The 23,304-nt window shown below is 42.4% G+C and overlaps 1 protein-coding gene across 1 annotated transcript in view; it reads right to left on the bottom strand.

The window, feature by feature from the left end:
- ADSS1 (adenylosuccinate synthase 1) overlaps positions 1–23,304 on the bottom strand; it is an 81,974-nt gene that overhangs the window by 39,448 nt on the left and 19,222 nt on the right. The window contains exon 2 of the mRNA XM_036750897.1: positions 8,446–8,548. Within this exon, the coding sequence (XP_036606792.1) occupies positions 8,446–8,548 (103 nt within the window). The remainder of the gene's footprint in view (positions 1–8,445; positions 8,549–23,304) is intronic.

Genomic DNA, 23,304 nt, shown 5'->3' with positions numbered 1-23,304 from the left:
ATGGAGTCAGGAGGACCTGAGTTCAAATCTACCCTCAGACACTTACTAGCCATGTGACCCTGGGCAAGTCACTTAACCCTGATTTCCTCAGTTTCCTCATCTGTAAAATGAACTGCAGAAGGAAATGGCAGACCACTCCAGTATCTTTGACAAGGAAACCCCAAAAGGAGTCACCAAGAATTGGGCACAACTAACAGGTTTCCTAGAGTAAAGGAGTTAGTATTTTCCGAACATGCCAGGTAGTTCTGCACTGAAGGGGGGAAAGAGGTTAATGTGGGTGTGAGGGTGGTAGCACAGGATTTAAAGAGGGACTGTCTTCAGGGGAGCATCAGTTATATTCCAGGAAAAAAAATAGATTAAGAAAGAATTGTCCAGTTGAGGTAAGGATATATAAATGAAAAGGAAAGCCTGTAGGAAACGCTGATGGAAATCATTATCCTCACCAGATCTGGAAGGGACCTCAGAGATTCTAATGTAATCCTTCTTATCACAATTTCCCCCCAATCCGACTTATTTGGTATGTATTACAGCCTTCCCTATTGTCGCCTTATGGTCTCCTTCCATTAGACTCTTCAGGGGGAAGGCTGGTTTTTCCACCTTGTATCTTCTCTAGTGCTGAGCAAGTTGCTTGACTGCTGTCTGCCTCAGTTTCCCCAACAGTAAATTGTGTACCCTGCCCATGATCAGAATGTAATAAATATGGGAGGGATGAGTGAAGTGAAGAGTCTAGGCATTTGGTGCATCCTTCAGGCCATTTCCCACTTTACCTGGTTGCCTCTCTGATGACCTACTGCCATCCACTCCTTCCCTTGGGACACAGAGAAGGCAAACACCTTTCTGACATGTGTTCTCAAACATAGATTTGTCTCCAGTGGGATTAGACGCAGATGAGCAACCCTGCCGGGCAGAGGAGCAACAGGGTATGAGTTACATTGTGGGAGTGACTCAAAGGCTTTGGACAAGTCTCAGGAACCAAAGGTCATTCAAATGCCAAGTGTGCTTTGTGGGTAATAACTGAAATAAGTGGCCTGAGTGGAAAAAGCACTGACTCTGGAGTCCGAGGACCTGGATTTGAGTCCTGTCTCTGCTACCTGCTAAGTCATTTTCCCACTTCTGGGTCTCTGTTTTCTTCTTTGTAAAACGAAGGGGTTAAGATGATCTCTGAGGCTCCGTCCAACTCTAATTCCCATAATCCTATGAATATCTAAAGACGGCCTCCTGGGATGTTTCCCAGGATGAGAAGCAACAGCTGCTGTTGGATCAGGACATTCTGCCTCTTGCTAGGAGAGCACAGAGAGCCCTGTGCTCTTTGACTGCAGGGCCCTCAGAGCCTCTGCAGGAATTACCCCGCCGCCTCCTCAGTATCAGCTGCAGGTCTGGTAGGCTTGGCTCTAGCTCATCTGGAAAAGTGATGAATTCACAGAATCACCGCTTTAGAGCTGGAAGGGACCTTGGTCAAGTCTTCTCTGAGGATGAGAGAGACTCGATGACTTGACCAAAGCCACAGAGATAGTGGCAGAGTTAAGATTCAGACCCAGGTGCTCGGATTCCAGATCCATTCATCTTTTCACTACCAGCCCCCTGTCCAGCTCACCTCTGGCTGCGGAATTTCGTGATGACTCTCGCCTGGGGATATCCGGAAGATGCTTGACTGAGGTGGGGGCTTGGAACAGAGGAAAATGAGCCATGACCATGACCTCCTGTAGTCTATTCCATCTCTAGGTTTATGGTTCTAAATGGGTGTTACTGATCTGAAGTTGTAGGCTTCAGGGTAGGAAGAGACCCTGGAGGTCATGCAGTGTACCCCCCTCCTTTACAGATGGGCAAACTGAGGCTCAGGGAAGGGAAAAAAATGACTTGTTCAAAGAGAAGAAAAACAGAAGAGCTGGGATCTGAACCCAGGTTCTCTGACTCCAAGTCCAGAGCTGTTTTCATTTCACCACTCTGCCTTTGCAAGAGCTATGGAATCCCCTAGAGACAGCCCGTTTGCAACTTAGGTTAATGAAGTGTGAGCCAAAAAGGATCTTAGAGGTCATTTAGCCCAATCCTTTTTTTTTTCTTTAACAAACGAGGCAGTGTAGCACAGTGGAGAGCATGCTGGCTCTGGAGTCAGAGGAGCTGGGTTCAAATGTCACCTCTGACACTAAAGTCACATACTTTCTCAAGGCTTGTGTCCTCATCTATTTAAAACAAACAAACATGGGACAGCTAGGTGGCACAGTGAGTAGAGTACCGGCCCTGGAGTCAGGAGGACCTGAGTTCAAATGCGACCTCAGACACTTGACACACGTACTAGCTGTGTGACCTTGGGCAAGTCACTTAACCCCAATTGCCCTGCCTTTCTCCCTGCAAAAAATAAAAATGAAAAAAAGAGAGAGAAGGAGACCAACGAGAAATATAATCCTAGTTTGTCCAGCTGACCGTGTGTCATTCTTTCGACTCAGACTGAACTTTCCAGCCAACTCAGCCCACCTCCCCTCCACCCTACTTTGATATAAATTATTGTTTACCCATGCCTTTCCCTCTTGTATTTATTTGTAAGGTTAATTCCTGGAAGTCAAGGGTGACTAAATTTATCCATACTAAATTCTACAATATTAGATTTGGTCCACCTTTCCAACCCGAGAAGCAGAAAATAAGAGTGTAACGGGGGTTTGGCCCATGCCCACCTAAGATGGAGGCGCCTGTGTGGAAGATGCCAGGGACCTGCTTCTGGGAGTCAGGAGGACCTGCACAGGTGGGAACATTCTACATTGGTCTGTTATGGGGTTGGGAATTGCTTATTTCCAGCTGGAACTGTCTCTGTCTTAAATTGACCAGACCCTTACTCGAGGGTAAAAGACTCATCCACTTGCAGCAGGGGACACCATTCAGGAATCAGAGAAAGGCCTGTGGGCCACTTCTCCCTACCCTTAGTCCATATGGTCCCAGAAAGTGGGGCTGGGGTTTTGTGGGAACAGAAAGCTCTTTGGATTTGATTTTGGTGAGGCTGATGCTATATAAGGACTGAGTTAAGCTGTGAACCAATTCCCCCTCCCCTCCTAAGACAGAAGTGGTATTGAATAGGGGAATCTTCACCCCCGGACTTTGGGGAAAATATTCCTATATTTACTCTTGTTATACCTTTTAAGGAAATGTTCCTTTGTAAGAGCTAATCTGACTGCTAAGTGGTTAAATGGAAGTAGGAGACTTGTTCCCCTAATAACGGGAGAACACAATTAATGAAGGCTCTAGTCAATGCTAGAGAAGAGGGACAACCTCTCAACTCTCTAAGGGTCCTGGAGAAGTATGGGGAGGGATGAAATAGAATAGACTTTACCTTTTGGGAGCAAGGCCAGAAGAAACTCATGTCACTAGAAAAAAAGTGCTGGGTTTGGAATAAGAGGCCCAGGGTTTGAATTGTGACTGTACCACTTACTAATTCTCTTGGCTTCTTCCAGCAAACTATTAAATAAAATAGTTGGATGTGATTTCCAAGGTCCCTTCTAGCTCTAAAATCTATGATCCAACTGAGATCATTTTGGATCTAGTCTGTCATCCAGTATGTCAACTATTCCAATTTCATGTCATCTGCAAATTTGAAAACTCTGCTTTCTTCCCAAGTCATGGATAAAAATGTTAAAAAACCACAAGGCCAAGTGGATGGATTCATGGCCTACTCCTCTACAGATTTTCCTTCATTTGGTATTATATTACTGTATTGGTAATTAAGGTGGGACTTTTTATTTTTAATGTTTTCTCTTTTAGAATGCTAAAGTAATCAAGTGCCTTTGGTTAAGTCTTAGTAGGTGCCCCAGGCCCACACCCTTTTGCTAATAAGGTGCAAAGCCCCAGGGCCACACCCTTTTGCTGATTAGGTGTGAAGCCTTCAGGCCCTAAGAAGGGTATATAAACTCAGAGGTTAGCATTTTGTTTGGGGCTCTCACTCACTGGAAGAGTGTTGATGTGGAGGCTCTGGGTAGCCACTGGAGCGCCCCCCCTTGAAAAAAACCCAGATGTTGGTGCAACCCACATCCAAAAGAATTCCCATTATAATCAGTCAGTCAATAAATATTGACATCTATTGTATTCTTGGCATTGTGTTATGCTGTGGGGATACAAAAAAAGGTAAAAGATAATCTCTATTCTAAAGACTCTCACAGTCTAATGGGGGAGACAACATGTAAAGAATTATGTAGAAACAAGCTATATACAGGATAAATTAGAAACAATAAACAGAAAGAAGGGAATGGAATTAAGAAGGATTGGGGAACAGGCTTCCTGGGGGCAGCTAGGTGGCGCAGTGAGTAGAGCACTGGCCCTGGAGTCAGGAGGACCTGAGTTCAAATCTGACCTCAGACACTTGACACATGTACTAGCTGTGTGACCTTGGGCAAGTCACTTAACCCCAGTTGCCCTGCCAAAAAAACAACAAAATAAAAAAAAAGGCTTCCTGTAGAAGGTAGGATTTTAGCTGGGACTTGAAGGGAAGCCAGCAGACAGAGATGAGGAGGGAGAGTATTCCAGGCATGGAAGATAGCCAGGGAAAATGCTCTGGGAAATGGAGTGTTATGTGCAAGGAGCAGAAAGGAGGCCGATGGCACTGGATCACAGAGTAAATGGTATGGAGGGGGTGAAAGGTGTAAGGGGACTGAAAAGTTTTGGAGGAGGCAGGTAATGAAGGACTTTGAATGCCAAATAGGATTTTGTATTTTGATCCTGGAAGTGATAGGGAGCCACTGGAGTTTATTGAGTGTGTGTGTGTGTGTGTGTGTGTGTGTGTGTGTGCATGTGTGTGTGTGTGTGTGTGTGTGTGTGTGTGTGTGTGTGGTGCTTTAGAAAGATACCTTTGACAGCTAAGGATGGCCTGGCACAGAGAAAGCTATTGTAATAATCGAGGTGTGAGGTGATGGCCTGAAGCAGAGCAGTGGTAATGTCAGAGGAGAGAAGATAATGTGTACAAGAGATGTTAGGAAGGTTTAGATGGAAAGGCCTTGGCAACAAATTGTACATGGGGTGTGAGGGAGAGTAAGGAGTGGAGGATGACATGTAGGTAGGTCACAGGGCTAGGCAACTGGGGGGATGCTGGTGCCCTCAGCAGCATTAGGGAAGTTAGGAAGAGGGCAGGGTTTGGGGGGAAAGATAGTGAGGTCAGTTTTGGACATACCGTAAGATGGGACATACCATCTTCTTAATCTGCTGTTTACATAAAAAAAAGAAACTATTCATGGTTTTGTTGTAAAATGAAGCACTGAAACGTCTGAACAAACCAGCGTTTGGGCTTCAGAGGCAGCTTCTGCTTTCTCCTATGTTTCTTTAAGTTACAAAGCAACTTGGAAACTACCAGAGCAACAATAGAAAGGTCAAATCTCTGACTCCAGGAGATAATAACAGTTAATCATAGAGGCTTGTAAAAAGAAGGTAAAAACTGGTCAGAAAATAAGGATGTGAAATACGTTTTGCATGACTGCACATGTATAACCTATATCAAACTGCTTATCTTCTCAGTGGGCTGGGGTGGGGAGGGGGAGAGGGAGAGAATTTGGAACTCAAACAAATTTTTAAAAGAATGTTAAAAATTGTTTCCACATGTAATTGGGGGAAAATGAAATGTTAAATTTAAAAAGAAAATAAAGATGTTGTGGGAAGAACAAGAGGGTTTTTGAAATATATTGAGACAGTTACCACGATAATCAATACCTATGCAAAATACCTATGTTCTCTTTTGACTATAACTGGGTACATGTGTATTATTGAAATGTGAGTCCTAAAATGAGAAACAATTTGTGGAAATGGACTGAAACGAATTCTACTGAAAAATTTAGAAAATATGTGAAATCATCCGTTTTCCATATAAAAGAAAACCACAAAAGCTTATTTTCTTGTCTATAGGTACATCAGTTTTTTTTTAAAAAGATATTTTAAAAAAAAGACAACTTTTTCTATTTTTAGTCTTTCTAAGGCACAAACTTGCACAACACAAACTTTCCTCATTCATTACTGCTGGTTTGATTTTCAAATATGCACAACAAATGTTTCCACTGTAGCAGTCACTCACTATAGCTCTGCAGGTTTGTGTATGATATTTGGAGTGTTTCAAGATTCTACAGCACTACATGTCCTCCAAGGTCCTGGTCCATTGTGTTCAGTTTCGATGGTCTGTGTTTTCTTCCAGCTCTGACATTCTATGGTTCTGTGATTCTAACTGAGTAACGAAAAACTGAATTCTCTTATGAAAGGAGTTTCCTGCACCAGCCAGTGAGAGAGGAGAATTGGAGGTACCAGAAACTCTCTGATACCTCTGAAATGTGAATGGGATGAAATCATCCATAAAATGGAAAAACACAGCAAAATGGATTAGAAAGCAGAATCCAACAATATGTCGTTTACAAGAGATACACGTGAAACATAAACACTCATGCAGAGTTAAAATAAGAGGCTGGAATAAAATCTGTTATACTTCAGCTGAAGTAAAGCCTTAAGAGCTCTGATCAGTCTGACGACAAACCATAATTCCAGAGGTCTGAAGATGAAACATGCTATCTACCTCCTGACAGAGAAGTGATGGATTCAGAATGAGACACTGCCGATGTGAGTCAGCTCATCAACCAGGAGCAAAAATAAAAAAATAAGTGAAACCTGAAAAAGAAAGGGATCTCTTCACCTTAGTGTTTGTGATTGAAGAGAGGAAAGTGGGGCGTAGTTTAATATGCACTCTCTATTTTGGGACAGCAGATTTTAAAGGGTTCAAAGAAAGGATAAGGAAGTCAGAATGGCCTAAAATCCTTCAGAGAAGGATATATACCACATTTAATAAGGAAGGACATTGATAAGTTAGAAAGTGTTCAGAGGAGAGTGGTCTGGATGGTAAAAGGCCTTGAAGATCGAGCTATATGAGGAGCAGTCAAAGAAACTGGGGATGGTTGGTCTAGAGAAAGGAGGAGATAGATGGTAGTTGTCATCAAGCATATCAGGCTGTCTCAGAAACATCTCTACCTTTTCTTTTTCTGCTTTCCTTTCTATTTGCACAGATGCAGGGGAGGAAGACAGAAGGTGGCAGTGGTTACAGAAGACATTTCTCATAAGTCTCCAGCTTCAAGAACATGGTACTGATTGGAGAAGGGCAGGGATTAATTTTCTCAGGAGTCCAGGCAATCTGGAAGTTGGCACTAACTGGTGGGGAGAAAGAAGGAGATTTCTGGTCCTGAGGAGGATCCAAAGTGGAGGGAAGAGGGAACCATGGCGGCATCTAAGAAAACCAGAGGGATACGGTAGCTTTAGCTACCAGTCCACCCATAGAGAGTTAATGAGATAATCAGAATGGGGATAGAAGACATTGTAGCTGTAATAAGCCACTGAGCTTGGCAGGACCCAACTAAGAATGGAGAGAGATGGAGAATCTGTTCTCACTGGAGTCCTCAGCTCCTCATTTCGGGCACAGAGATTATGGACTTTGTCTAGACTATGGGAATATGGGAGTGACTAATCTGTGGTTTTGCTTTTCATTTATGTCCTGAGTAAATGTGCATGTTTCTAAACTTAGTGGTGGCCTTGTTTTCTAGCAAGCATGGACCTAATAACTCAGACACAAGTTACCCATGCCAGAAATTCCCAGAGTCATTTGGGTGGGAGCAAAAGAGCTATTAGTTAATGAGAAGTCTCTAAGATAGAACGTTGGGTCTGTGTGAGTCCAGAGCTGCCTTAGGCCCCAGATGTTTGATGTAGAAGGATTGAAATCATTCTGCTTGGTCCCAGAGGGCCAAATTGGGGAGGCAGATTTGGTCGTGACTTAGGGAAAAGCTTCCTAACAATGAGAGCTGTTGTTACAGTTGCCTCAAGAGGAGGGAGGGCATTCCCCATCCCCTTAAGTCAGTGATAATAATGATGATGACAATAGCTAACATTCGTATTTAAATAGCACTTTAAAGTTCACGAAATACTCATTTGAGTGAAGACTGCACTACCACCTGTTGGTGATGTGGCAGGGGGGAGTTCTTGGTTAGGTACAGGAATAGACGGCCTCTGGGGCCCCTTCCAACTGGGAGATTCTGGGATTCGGTAAAGGTGAGAGAGGGAGAGTGGCCTGTCCAAGGTGTTACCCAGCTAGTAAGCTAAGGGGTGATGGATGTCAACAGTGTCTGTCTCTCTATTTCTCTCTGTCTCTGTTTCTCTCTCTCTATTTCTGTCTCTCTCTTTCTCTGGCTCTCTCTCTGTCTCTGTTTCTCTCTGTCTCTCTCTTTCTCTCTCCCTCCCTCTCTCTCTCTCTGTCTCTCTGACATGGACAATGGAGAAATTTATTTACTTGATTATCATACTTGTTACATGGTTCCCCCCCACCATTCCACTTCTCAGTGATGAGAAGGGGGAAGGGTGGCAGGGAGAGAAAACAGATTTTGGTTAAGTGAAAAAAAAATTAAATCTTTTGAAAGCATAAGTGATGGAGGTTGAGTAAGGCAGTCTGCTTACCAATGAAGGACACAGCCTTGGTGTTGATGATGCCACTGGGCAGCAGGTGGAAATCGAACTCTTTGCCATCAACCACTACAGTGTGGCCAGCATTGTTTCCTCCCTAGAAAGGAAAAAAAAGTCATCAGAGGGTGAACGGTCTGGGGCAGGCTTGGCTGAGCCCCTAATCCTGGGGCTAAACCCATATACTCCCATTCCTCAGTTATATCACCCTATGGAGATCTTGGCCTGGCTGAAGAGACATATTGAAAATGGCATCTCGTGGGCCACTGAACTCAATACTTGGGGAAAGGGAGTCAGTTCCTACACGGCTAGCTAGCAGTGCATAGAGAGTTAGTTACTGCACCCTCCTGGCCACAGACAAAACCTCGACCCTGGCTCCTGAGAGTTATAACTCTAGTCCCAGCCTGAGTCCTGACCCTGCCCTCAGAATGAACCTTGACCCTAGCTCTGGTCACACCAGTCATGGAAACGACAAATGGCAGCCCGTTCTCTCCTACTCCATTATGTCCCACAGGCAGCTACCCAAGAAAATGTGGCTATTTAGTTGTTGGTTTTTGGGGGGGAGGGGGGAAGAGAGGGGTATTGATGGAGTGCATGAATAATCAAGGTCCCTCATATCCCTGTTCATTTCATGCTCCTTCCTGAGCCCTCCTGGCAACCTGTGCCCCATCTTCCTTCAAAGAATAAAGACAAAAATGCACAGTCCAGCTTCTCAGGGTGCAGGATACAACTAATTTTGGCCACAATTTAGTTGGTTTTCACCTTTTTTATTTCTCTGGCTAAAGTCATTTGTAGGAGAAGACCCTTGAAGCAGAGGGCAGAACATCTGGGTTATGGTATAAATCTTGTCACTAACTGTGATTTGAGGCGAATCATTTGCCCTTTCTGATCCTTAACTTCCTAATCTGCATAAATCCTTGTCCTGTCTCTTTCTCAGGGATGCCGGGAGGCTCAAATGAGACGACAGATGGGTGCTTTGTATGCTCTAAATTGGTCTATGAATGTGAGGGAGTATTATTTAGAATAGGATGTCAGAACTGGAAAGAACCTTAGAACGAGAACAAAAAAGGTCTGAATTGGGAAGGAGCACAGAGATGAGTTATTCCAATCCTTTCATATTCCGGATGAAGAAACCAAGACTCAGGAAAGGGAAAACAGTCATTGAAAGGTCACAGTAAAGACAATTAGGATTAGAATCCAGTTTCCCTAGCTCTGCTCTTTCCAATGCACAAAAGTATTTGCTTCCTGTGGCCTCACTTTAAATGGGCAGCAGGAAAAGTGGGGATGGGGACATTGCACAAATAGGTACCTGAGTTATTGACTACAGTCGGAGGCAGCACGATCTATGGGAAAACCGTGGGACTAGGATTCAATAGGCCTGGGTTTGAGTTCCTACTCTGTTACTCATTTGCTGTATGACAGGTCTCTTCAATTCTCCGGGTTTCAATTTCTCAATATGTCAAGTTTTTGTTGCAGTTGTTCAGTAGTTTCAGTGACGTCCAACTCTTTGTGTGATCCCATTTGGGGTTTTCTTGGGAAAGATACTGGAGTGGTTTGCCATTTACTTCTCCAGCTCAGTTTATGGATGAGGAAACTGAGGCAAACAGGGTTAAGTGACTTGCCCAGGGTCACACAGCTAATAAGTCTGAGACTGGATTTGAAGTCAAGTCTTCCTGATTCGGGGCCCAGAACTCTATTTCCACTGCTGTACCTAGATTCCTCCAATTAGTTATATAATAATTTCTGCCCAGCCTCCTGTTGTGGAGTCCAAATAAGATAGTGGACATGAACGTGTTTTGAAAAGTTAGAAGTGCTATATCTGGGGCAGCAAGGTGGCGCAGTGAGTGGAGCACCTGCCCTGGAGTCAGGAGGACCTGAATTCAAATCTCTTCTCAGACACTTGACACACTAAGCTGTGTGACCTTGGGCAAGTCACCTAACCCCAATTGCCCTGCCTTCCCCCCTCCGAAAAAAAGTGCTATATCGGTGTTGGGAATTATTACCATAACCTTCCTGTTTGGTTAGCAGAGACCCCTCATTATACAAGCTCTGAGTCGGGGGCTTACATTGCTATGCTGACCTAGGCCCTAAGCCCGCCAGATACAACCTTAAGAGCCTAGGCAGGGACACAGCTAGATAGAGACACAAGTAAGTGTTAAATATTCCTGCGATCCTTTTTGGCAATTAATAATGAAGGCCTCACAGATGTGTGGCATATGGCCAGCCACACTACCCACAATCTGCTTGCCCATCAGGAGCCAGATGCAAAAAGGCCATTTTTGGAAGGAAGAATGTTCCAAGGCTCCCTTATCCATCTGTTGGTCCTTGAAGCTGGACAGCATTACACGAAAACTGGGTGTCTGGAAACTCTGGGAATGCTGGATGCTGTCTTTAAAACAGTCTGCCTGATGGAAAGGGCCCTGGACTTGGAATCAAAAGACCTCGGTTCAGATCCTGGCACTGTCTCCGATGGATGGTGAGGCCTAATGAAAGCCTCCTTTCTCTGAAAGGCAGTTTTCTCCTTGGTGACTAGGGAGATAATAATCCTGGTCCCTGTTTCCATCAGGTGTGGATCAAATAAAATAATGAAGGGAAGGAAATAAGCATTTGTACAGTATCTCCCATGTGTCTGGCGCTGTGCTAAACGCTGCACAAATATTCTCATGTGATCTACACAACAGCCCTGCCAGGTGGGTACTGTTTTTATCCCTATTTCAACCGTTGAGGAAACTGAGGCAAACAGAAGTTAAGTGACTTGCCCAGAGTCACACAGCTAGTAAGAATCTAAGGCTGGATTTGAACTCAGGTCTATCCTGACTCCCAAGATATTCTCATTGTGAAGCAGTGGAGGATAATGGTAAACAGTGAATCCGGAGTCACTTACCGTCGGGCATGACACTTAACCTCTCTCATCCACAGAATAAAAGTAATATGAATGACTGTTATTATTACAGCCCATCCTTACAACCTCAGGGGATCAAAGCTCCCTCCTGGACTCCACTCATGGCCTAAATATCCTCTCTGGCCTCCTGCAGGCCTTTTTTTTTTGGAGGTAATCAGGGTTAAGTGACTTGCCCAGGGTTACACAACTAGTAAAAGATCTGAGGCCAGATTTGAACTCAGGTCCTCTTGGCTCCAGGGCTGGAGTTCTATCCACTGCATGACCTAGCTTCCTCCTTCCTAGAGGTCTTGCAAACAACCCCTCCCTGGCCTTCATCCTTCACAGCTCTTTTATCTGTGTGGAGAAAAGGATCTGATGTCCTGTACGGCTTAGAGCTCAGTGAGCTGAGGATGTGACTTAATATAAGGAAACGCTTCCTAACAATCGCAGCTGTCCCGGACTGGAGTGGTCATGATAGTTTCCTCTTCTAGCAGAAGCACCTGTTAGAGCTATTGTAGAGGGGATTCCTGTTCGGATGCTGGTTGGACGAGGTGACATCCGAGGTTCCTTTCTTCTGACTCTGAATTTCCGTGATTCTGTGGTCAGCAGAACTTTTTCCAGTCTGTCTTCAGGACCTCCCTAAGTCAAGATTACTGAAGCTTGGAATGGTCTCCTCCCTCCATCTCCTCTAACCAGCCTAATGATCCTAGAGCTTAGCTACCTGTCTATCAAAACCAATTTCCAGGACTATAAATTTAAATACGTGTGTATGTCTCTTATGCATATGTGTATTGTATATGTATATCTGTATACACACACATAGCAGCTAGATGGCTCAGTGGATAGAGCACCGGGCCTGGAGTCAGGAAGACCTGAGTTTGGACACTTACTATCTGTGTGACCTTGGACAAGTCCCTTAACCTCTGTTTGCCTTAATCCACTGGAGAAGGAAATGGCAAACCACTTCAGTATCTTTGCCAAGAAAACCACATGGACAGTATTGACATGGTATTTGTGTTATCTGTCCATGGGGTCATAAAGAGTGGGACATGACTGAACAACAAGTATAGATCATAAATATATGTGAATTTCTGAATCTTAGGTTTTTAAAATTGGAAGAGACATTAGAGACCATCTAGTCCAACTTTCTTCTCTGTAAGGTGAGAACCAAGGCTCAGAGCTAGAAGAAGGCTCATACAGCTAGCAAGAAGGCAGAGACACCGGAACTTAAGCTTTCTGACTCATAGACCGTAGAATATCAGAGCTGGAATTGAACTTTAGAAATTATTTAGTGCAACCTTATTATTTTGCAAAGGGAGAAATTGAGGCTTAGAAAAGAGAAGTGATTTGCCCAAGGTCACACAACTGTTTAGTGGAAAAGCAAAGACTAAAATCAGAGAATAATAGGCTATGTAATCAAGTGCATAATTACATGCTAGGGACTAATTTAATGAATAGGGGTTTTTGTGCTCTCATCGTAGATACCCTATGAAACTTTTCTCTCTCTTCCTTATGTTTCTGCTGAATGGAATAAAGTGGGTTTTCTAAGGGAACCGAAATCTGCGGAGAATGACTTTAACATTGGATTATGAAAGAGGGAAATCAGAGGAATGATTCCTAAAGTACCTAGAGGCTTCATCTGTGAAAAACTGCAAGGGTTCTTTGATGATATGTACTAGTAAAATGAAAGATTCACTATCATACCTGCAAAGGCTTTGGATGCCAAACTGGACTGGAGATCTGCAGAGTTTCTTAACCTGGGATCTGTGAACGTAGTTTATATCCATATCCATATCCACATCCACATATATCCATATGTGTATATATGTGTTGTGTATACAGTATATGTATGTAGAAAGGTATAAGTATAGGTATAGATATCTAGATATAGATAGATATGGATATCTAAATATAGATAGATATAGATCTATGGATAGCTATAAATATACATAGGTATAGTAGATATAGATAGATATACACGGGTGTAGATATATAGACAGATATAGATATATAAATATGCAGAAGTATAGCTAGATACACATATGGATGTCTAGATAGATATATAGATACACGTGTATGTCTATATAAACATACATGTGTATGTCCATGTGCATATTGAAACATGTGTTTTGTATATGTATATATTTACATATGTACATACACATAGATGTATAAAACATATAATTGTATTTCAATATAACTGATTTCCTTTGTAATCCTATGTTTTATTTCATGCATCCAGCCACTTTGAGTCTTAGTTTCTTCACCTGTAAGATGGGGATAAGAACAGTCTTCTTGCACCTTATATCCCTCCACGTGCTCTTTGATCCAGTGGTGCTGGTCCCCTAGCTTTTTCTCACACATGACACCCCATCTCCTCCTCAGCACTTTCACTAGCTGTGCCTCCTGCCTGGAATGTTCCTCCTCCTCCTCATCTTCACCTCCTACCTTTCTCAGCTCCTTTCAAGTCTCAGGTGAAGACCCACCTCCTTTAAGAAGCCTTTGCTCATCCCCTTAATGCTACAGAGCCTTTCCTCTGGTGATTAATTTATCCTTTCTGTACAGAGTTGTTTGTGTGTGGTCTCTCCCATTAATTAGACTGTGAGCTCCTTGAGAGCAGGGACTAGTTTTTGCCTTTCTTTATATCCCTAGCGCTTAGCACAGTGTCTGGTATGTGTTGTTCAGTCATGCCTGTTTCTTCTATGGTATCCATGGGGTTTTCCTGGCAAAAACACTGAAGTGGTTTAACATTCCCTCTTCCAGTGGATTAAGACAAACAGGTTAAGTGACACGTTCAGGGTCACACAGCTAGTAAGGCTTATTTTTATTTATTATTAATTAATGCTTAATTATTACGTAATTATTTGAGGCCAGATTTGAACTCGGGTCTTCCCGACTTCAGGCCTAGTGCCTGGGCCATCCACTGAGCCAACTAGCTTGCTCTTAAATGCTTACTGACTGACTGGGATTTTAAAAACATTATTCTGAGAAGATCATGTTCTGGGCTTCACCAGACTGCCATAGAAGTCCAAGACACAAAAAAAGTTAAGAACCTCTGGGCTTTTAAAGCTCTTTACTAGTTTCTGGAGGGAGCTTCAAAGGAGATAGAGGATGAGTTAGAAGGGAAGTTTCTATTCAAAGTCTATGACTAAGACCAGGGTTAGACTGAGCTGTGGTAACAACTCACCGGAAGATGTATGCTGTGTTTCAGTATCTGCATAAGACGTGGCACAATGGTGTTGTCAGGGTGACCAGGGTATAAACTAGAGAGGATGGGAGTAGAGAGAAGGGGACCAGGGAGAGAGTGGTTGTGGAGGCAGCTGTATTGGATGATGGGGATGAGGAAGAAGGAAGAGTCAAGAATTCTTAAGGTGGAGGTTCTGAAGTTGTGACTGTTGGGAGGACAGCAGAAATAGGGAAGATGGGGGAAGGGGTGAAGAAATCATGGCTCCACTCACATACTGAAGTAAATGCCTACATTTAATTTCTCGAATGTTAATGTTTCGATTATAACCCTGGGTAAGTAATTTAGCTACTCTGAGCCTCAGTTTCCTCATCTGTAAGGTAGAGATAATCATAGCTGTAGTGTCTACATCATGGGAGATCAAATGAGATAGTACAGGTTAAATGCCTATAAACCTTAGAAATGCTATTTGCACATCTGCTCTTATCATTGTCTTATAATATGTTGTGTAACTGGGTTATGAGTTTCCTAAGGGGCGGCCCCGTATCTGCTCCTGTGCTTCTTGTCTTCTCACAAATGTATGCACCTCCCTACTCTCCACCTACCTCTGTAGCCCAGGTTAGGGCTCTGTACACTGTGGCTGCTAACAAACAAAATTTGTTGTTCTGAATTTTCATTGGGTGGCAGGTTTAGGTCTCAGGTGGTGATTGGACCTTTTCAAGACTGACTGCAAACCTAATTATAAACTGGAAACAGCCCCATTCTAGCGCATCTGCTCTGACAGCTGAGGAAGAAGGAGAAGATGGCATATGGGAAAGGTGAAGTTAGGGTAGATAGAGGGACAGTGCCCAGAGAGAAACAATGCAGACCATTCTCTCGGGTCTCCCTGGAACTTCCTTCAGGATACACAGAGAGGGTAAAGGCATAAGATTCCTTCTCCTGTATCTCCATGCACTGGCCTGGTAGATGCCTGTGTCTATGGGAACATTGAGATTCCATAGTACATGAAGAGCCAGACCAGACCTGGGCCTCAGAGGCCAATCTTGGGGCCCCCTTTCTCTACTAGCCAGTCAATCAATGAACCACCCCATGAACCACCTGAGCTCTTCCCTTGGGGAGCTCAAAGTCTGGGGAGAAAAATAGGAGGAATAATATTAGCACCTGTCCTCAGTGAGCTCATAGTTCTTAAGGCAGAGAAGAAAGAAGAGGCATAGACCCAGCTCATCCCCCACCCTCAGGAAACTCCCAGTCTGGTAGCTATGGGGGGAGATGGGACTCACATCCATAAAAAAATCAGAGAACAAGACAAGATGGTGGTCTAGAGTGTTCCGCCCAGAGCCTAAGCCTTGCCGTGGGTGGATTAGATGAGGAAATCTGGATGGAGGGATGATAGAAAGGAGAAAATTTCTTGCTGGGGACACCACATGAGCAAAGACAAATTAACAAGGTTGAGTCATTAAAAAGGAGATCATTTTGGCTGGAGCAGAAAGGGAGCTGTTGGAGATAAAGCTGGAAAGATGACTTGGGCTTAGACTTTAAAGAGCCCTTAATTCTAACATATGGGATGTATGTTATTTGGCAAACAATTGGGAGCCACGGAAGCAGAGGAGTTATGTGATAGGTTCTGTTCATTAAGAAGAGAACTAGCAGTATGCAAAGGATGAATTGGAAAGCTGATCAACTGGAGACAGGGAGGCCAGTTAGAGGCTATTACTGCACTAGTTCAGGCGAAACAGGATGAGAAGCTAAACTAGGGTTTGGGTCTTGGTCATGGGGAAGTGAATCTGGGACACATTTTTAAAAGGAAGAACAACAAGATTCAGTAAATAGACTTGATATAAAGAGGAAAGGAGAAGGAAGAATCAAGAGTGACTAAGGTTTCCTGCCCATGATGCTCTATCCCAGGTGCTTGTGTGTTCCTTTGCCTTCCCTTGGTGGTTTTGCCAGCCTTCAAAGTCTCCCCACTTCAGTTCACCACTCAGCCACCAAAATGATTTTCTTAAAGCGTTGGTCTGACCATGTCATGCCCCCACTCAGTAAACTACAGTAGTGCCCTATTGCCTTCAGGATCAAATACAAAACCTTCTTTTTGGCATTCAAAGCCCTTTATAACCTACCCCCCCCCCCATCATTCCAGTTTTCTCATATTTTATTCCTTGTCATATACCCTTTAATGGCCTCTTTGCTGGTCTTTGAACAAGGCACTCCATTTCTCGGCTCTGGCTGTCCCCCATGCCTGGAATGTTCTCCCTCCTCGTCTCTGCCCCCTGGCTCTCTTGGATTCCTTCAAGTCCCAGCTAAAATCCCATCTTCTACAGGGAAGCCTCTTCTTTCTTAACCCTCTTAATTCTTGTGCCATTCCTCTAGGATTATTTCCTGTTTATCCTGTATATAGTACATGGTTATTTGTGTGCTGTCTCCCTCGTTAGACCATGAGCTCCTTGAAGGCAGGGACTATCTTTCGCACATAGTAGGTACTTAATAAATGTTTATTGACTGGCTGACTCTCTCCACATTTTCTCTGTCCCCTTCTTCTGTGTTCTTAAGCCATAGTATTGAGAGGGGCCATAGGCTCATGATCATAGATTCAAGACCCTCATTTAACAGATGAAGAAACAGAAGCTCTGAGAAGCTAAGAGACATACCCAAGGTCATACAATTTCTAAATAGCAGAGCTAGAATTTGAACTTGGTCAAGGAGGCCAAAGACAGAAAGGAAGGTTCCACATATGCCAAAATATTCATTACCACACTTAATTTTAGCCTCAGTTTCCTCATTTGGAAAATGAGCTGGAGAAGGAAATGGCAAGCCGCTCTGCTATCTTTGTCAAGAAAACCCCAATGGGGTCATGAAGAGTGAGACATGACGCAACCACCACCACCACCACCATCCCTATTAAAAAAACACAGTAAAATCTTAAGGAGGCATTCCCCAAAAAGAAAGAAAGGGGAAAAGACTTGGGAGGGGATATAGTCATTGTCTTCAAGTATCTGGAGGGCTGCCATGTGGAAGAATGATTAAAACTTAAACTCCTTGACCTTGGGGGCAAAACTACAAGGAATAGATGGAAATGGCAAAGAAGCAAATTTTATCCTTAATATCAGAAAGGATTTACTAACACTCCAAGCTGCCCCCAAAATGGAATGAATCTCTCTTGTAGTGGAGCACAGTGAGTCCACAATCTTTAGAGCAGGGGTTCTTAGCCTTTTTGTTTTGGTGGGGGGGAGGGAGGATGAACAACTTTGGTAGTCTGGTGAAGTCTATGGATTCCTTCTCAGAATAGTGTTCTTAGCTGCATAAAATAAGCTTATGAAGGAAACTGATTATATTGAAATGTAATTATTAAAATATGTGTATTTAAAAAAAATAAGCTCTTAGACCCCAAGTTAAGAACCTCTAGTCCAGAAGGACAAGAGCAGGAAACCACTGGGGACTCCAGGTTAAGAACCCTTTCTTTAGAACAGCATGGATTCCGACAACATGGTAGCCTGGATGGGGAGATAAGATGGTCTGGGCCAGTACCTGTTGCCTCTCTCTCCATCCCTGAGGGATACAGTAGTTCCTGTCTAAGTCACCACCAACCAAGGAAGGTTCTTCAGTTCATCTGAGCCTTTTGTACACACAATTACAAATTACACAGTTTCCAGGCTTTTCCACTACCACTCAGTAAGCTGACAGGAAACAGTCAAGGGATACCCAGGCATGCTGTGAATCAGGGGCAGAGCCCCTCCTTTACACACCATCACCCATTTGCAGAAACAGGCTCAACGAGCATTCTCATGGGATGATGCCAAGTAGAACACATTACACACGCTCTAAGGACTGTGCCCTCATTGGCCAGTTCCCCTTCCCCCTACCTCCCTGCTCCTTACACTATGACAGGTAGTGAACTCTCTTATCACTGGGGATGTTCATGTAGGGGGAGATGATTTATCAGGGATTTTGTAGAGGAGATTTCTACACTGAGGGGAGATTGGACTAGGGAGCTACCCTGTCACTCTCAGGGTTATCTAATGCTGACAACACAGAGATTAAACCCAGTCCTGAAACACACAGCACAGCAAAACATACACTGGCTGCCTTTGTTTTGGGGAAACACAGAACCCAAGGTTGCCATGGTAGGGATTGAGTCAGTGGGCATCAGGTGACTAAAAGGTCAGTGCTGGCCTTTAGTGGTCTGTTTACTTATGTTTTGGGTACTCTGTCCACAATCTCCATTGGCATGCAGGCACAGAGCCCGGGAATTAGGCTTGGGGCCAGACCAGCTTTGGGCTCCCCATCTAAGCTACTGACAATGTCTCATCAGGGAAGCAGAGAAGTCCTCCCAGCTCAAAGAGTGAAGGAAGCTCCTGTGAGAAATAACATAGGCCTGAGTGATTCCCTATATGCTCACTAAATTGTGATCTTGGGCATGTGTAAACCTTAAAGCATTACAGGAGTGCAAATTGTCCAATTCATGATGAACTTTGTGAAATTACAAAGAACAAATATGACCTCAAAGAAAACTTGTGAGAAGTGCCTCCAAAATATTTACTGAGGGCAGTGTGTGTGTGTGTGTGTGTGTGTGTGTGTGTGTGTGTGTGTGTTGGAGTATCCAAGAGTGTATAACATTTTACCTATTGTTAGATTTTTTGGGATATATTGATTAGTTTTACTGATATTTTTTCTCTCTTTCTTGAAAAAAAAAGCCACCTTTGTCATATGAGAAGAGGAGAAGAAGGGGGATATGGGAGAAATTTTGCTTTTGTTCAGTCATGTCTGACTCTTAGTGACCCCACGAACTAGGCTCTTCTGTCCTCTGCTATCTCCCAAAGTCTGTCCAAGTTCATGTTCATTGTTTCCACGACACTATCTATCCGTCTCATCCTCTGCCATCTCCTTTTCCTTTTGCCTTCAACCTTTCCCAACGTCAGGGTCTTTTCTAAAGAGTCCTGTCTTCTCATTATGTGGTGAAAGTATTTAAGCTTAAGATTCAGTATTTTTCCTTTCAATGAATAGTTTGAACTAATTTCTTTAAGTATCGACTGATTTAACAACCTTGCTATCCAAGGGACTCTCAAAGGTCTTCTCAAGTGCCACAATTTGAAAGGGTGGGTTCTGAAGCACTTACCTTTCCTTCAAGTCCAACTCTCACAGCCATACACGGCTACTGGAAAAGCCATAGCTTTAATTATATGGACCTTTTGGCAAGGTAATCTCTCTGTTTTTTTAGTATGCTGTCCAGATTTGCCATAACTTTTCTTGAAAGGAGGAAGTGCCTTTTCATTTCATGGTTGCAATCACTGTATTCAATGATCTTTGAGCCCAAGAATATAAAATATGACACTGCTTCCATTTCTTCTCCCTCTATTTGCCAGGAAGTGATGGGACCAGTTACCAAGATCTTGGGTTTTTTGATGTTAAGCTTCAGGCCAGCTTTTACACTCTCTTCCTCCACCCTCATCAAGAGGCTTCTTTATTCTTCCCTTTCTGCTATCAGAGTGGTAGCATTGTTGATATTTCTCCTGGTAACCTTAATTCTGGCTTTTGATTTATCCAGCCTGATGTACTTAACATATAAATTAAATAAATAAGGTGATAGTAACAGCTTTGTTATATTCCTTTTCCAATCTTAAACCAATCAGTTGTTCCGTGTTAGGTTTTGTTGCTTCTTGGCCTGCATACAGGTTTCTCAGGAGACAAGTAGGATGATCTGGTACTCCCATCTCTTTGAGGACTTGCCACATTTTGCTGAGATCCATACAGTCAAATGCTTTAAAAGTCAGTGAAGCAAAAGTAGATGTTTTTCTGGAACAACTTTGCTTTCTCCATAACCTGGCAATGGTTGGCAATTTGGTCTCTTGTTCATCAGCCTCTTTGAACACCAGCCTGCTCTTCTGGTAATTTTTGGTTCATATATTGCTGAAGCCTAGGTCGCAGAATCTTAAACATAATCTTGTTGGTTTGTGAAATGAGTGCAATTGTTTGGCAATTTGAACATTCTTTGGTATTGCCCTTTTTTAGGGTTGGGACATAAATTGATCTTTTCCAATCCAAAAGTAAAAACAAAATATATTAATAAAGATTTATTTTTGAAAAAAGAAAGATGTTATTATTTTAAATAATAATTTCTCCCTATTCCAGTGCCTCAACATGGTGTTGAGGTTATCCTGAGTACCTGAAGACGCTGAACACATTCCCAGTTATAGACTGTCTACTACCTGAGGACCAACCTACCAAAGTACATAGAGAACAGTAGGTTGGATAACAGATGATTAATTATTTGGCCATGAGAACTCATGAAACAAACAAATAAAAATGTACCTCAGTCTGGTGTGGCACCCTTCCACTTGGAGCATTTGTGTCCAAGTACGGCAAAGGGTTAGAAGGTACAAAGAATCCCATTTTTGAATCTAGAAACAGTAAATTAATAGTTGTACTCTAAATGTAAGATAATTTGCATTGAGTTGATATACTACTAGAGGAACTCAACCATATCAATATTGGCATTTTTTTTCTATAAATAAAAATCAGGAGACAAAAGGAAATTGAGGAAGAAAAGTAATCTGGAATTATAAAAAAAAAACTTACTAAACAGTTAAGCCACTGCTAGAACTGGGCACAAAAGAGATCAAAGAAAAGAAGGAAAGGTCCTTTACATACAAAAATATTTGTAACATCTCTTTGTGTGGTGGCAAAAAAACCCCAACCCTGCAAAAAACTGGAAACTAAGAGGATGTCCAATAATTGAGAAATGGTTGCATAAGTGGCAGCATATTATATGATCGAGTACTACTGTACTCCAAGAAATGAGGAAACAGAGGATTTTGAAAAGACATGAAAGGAAGTAAATTAAAGTAAGCAGAACCAGAAGAATAATTTATAATATAAAGTTGATATAATTCGGAAAATTAATAATTTTGAGTACTTCTTTAAACTAATGAAGAATGAAATGAACAGACCAGGAGAGCAATTTCTGTAGTGACAACTACTTTGAAACAAAAACAACTTTGAAAGCTCTAGTAATTTCAGAGGACCAGTGATGAAATGTGCTGTCCATCTCCTGACAGAAAGGTGATAGATTTAGAGTGTGGAATGACACATATATGTATTTTTTGCACACAACCATTGGGGGATTTTGTTTTACTTGACTATGTGTATTTGTTACAAGAAATGTGCTTTTTTTCTTTGTTTGATTTTCTCTAGTAGGCTAGGGAATAGGAAGACGGAACCTAGGTGATGCAGTGGACAGAGCACTGGGCCTGCAGTCAGAAAGACCTGAGTTCAAATCTGGCCTCAAACTCTTGCTAGATGTGTGTCCTAGGGCAAGTCACTTAACCTTTGTTTATCCTGGCTTCCTCATCTGTAAAGTGAGAATACTAATAGCATCCCAGGGTTGATGTGAGGGTTGATAAAATAATGATTGTAAAGTGCTTAGCATAGTGCCTGGCACACACAGTAAGCACTATATAAATGTTACCTATTATTATAATTATTAATTTTAAAAATTAGAGAGATTGAGGAGGTGCTACAGATGTGAAATGTTGCATGAATTTAGTGTTACTTAACTGTTCAACTTTCTCATAAGAAACCTCTCACAAAGGGAGAGTAATCTGTGATTGTAACATAAAAACAGTAAGATGAAAGTGCAAAAAATTTTTTTAACTAAAAGAAGGCTTAGATTTCCTTTGAAATGGCAAACAAGGAATTGGTGAAGTTGCTTTTATCATGTTCCCAAAGGCATTTCATGGGAAAGGTCTTCTGACCTTTGCAGTGTTTATGATGAGCATAAGCAAAGCAAAAGCTTTTATGATGAGCATAAGCAAAGCAAAACATGCTGATGATAACTGCAGTTTATACACTAATATTTGTTACAAAGGATGAAGAGGTAGAGAAATTTTAAGAAGAATTGGCAAAGATTTTCCAAAGTCAATATATACTGATACTCGATGACTTCAATGTGAAAGTAGGCACAGGAGAGGATGGTCAAATATTTTTCAGAAAAAATGATTTCACATGAAGAGTTAAAAGAGGCAAAAGGCTTTATTTAGGTTATATAAGAATCTCACATGTCTATGTCATGAATACTTTCTTCTATAAGAAAGTTGGAACATTCTAGACACAGTGATCACTAAACATTACCAAAAAAAAAGAACCTGACTACATTTTTAACAGATAGGAAATGATTGGTTACCAATGTGAGAATCATTTCTAAATCAGTTGTTTGTGAACAGGAAGGCTATTAATAAGTTAGAACAAAGGTAAAAATAGATACCATACTACATACATATATGAGAACACACTGTGGACAATTACAGTAGTTCTAACTAGACCTCTTGAAACAAGCTATTTTAAAAATGGGAAATAGATAAAGTACAAGACGTTGATTCTGATAATTACTATTTTCTCCCAAAGTTTATCTGAGATGTAAAATGATTAAAAGCAAAATTCCATAAAACTCCAAAATAGCCCAAAAATTGCCTTGGTCAACACTTGATCCTTTGGGACTGCTCCTAGACTTCAATATGGTCTCCAGAAACTCATTATCCTGCAAGATCATATCAGCTCTGAATCTTATGCCTCCTCAGTATCGCTTGCTCTTTGAGTCCTTCCCTCTAACTGGAGAGGGTAGAAGGTGCATATAGGTGAGAGCTCCTCTCACATTGTCTATTTAAGGAAGGCACTCTTTATCATGTCCCTGCATCTGGTTCTTCCTCCCTTTTTCACCCCCTCCTTCTGCTTCTTTTTATTTACTATCTTTTCCCCAACACAATGTGAGTTCCTTGAGGGCAGGGATTATCTTTTGCCTTTC

Source organism: Trichosurus vulpecula, chromosome 3 (genome assembly GCF_011100635.1).
Source record: "Trichosurus vulpecula isolate mTriVul1 chromosome 3, mTriVul1.pri, whole genome shotgun sequence".
NCBI classification, from domain to species: Eukaryota; Metazoa; Chordata; class Mammalia; order Diprotodontia; family Phalangeridae; genus Trichosurus; species Trichosurus vulpecula.
Note: the sequence above shows the minus strand (reverse complement) of the source record. Positions and strands in the feature narration are given on the sequence as shown.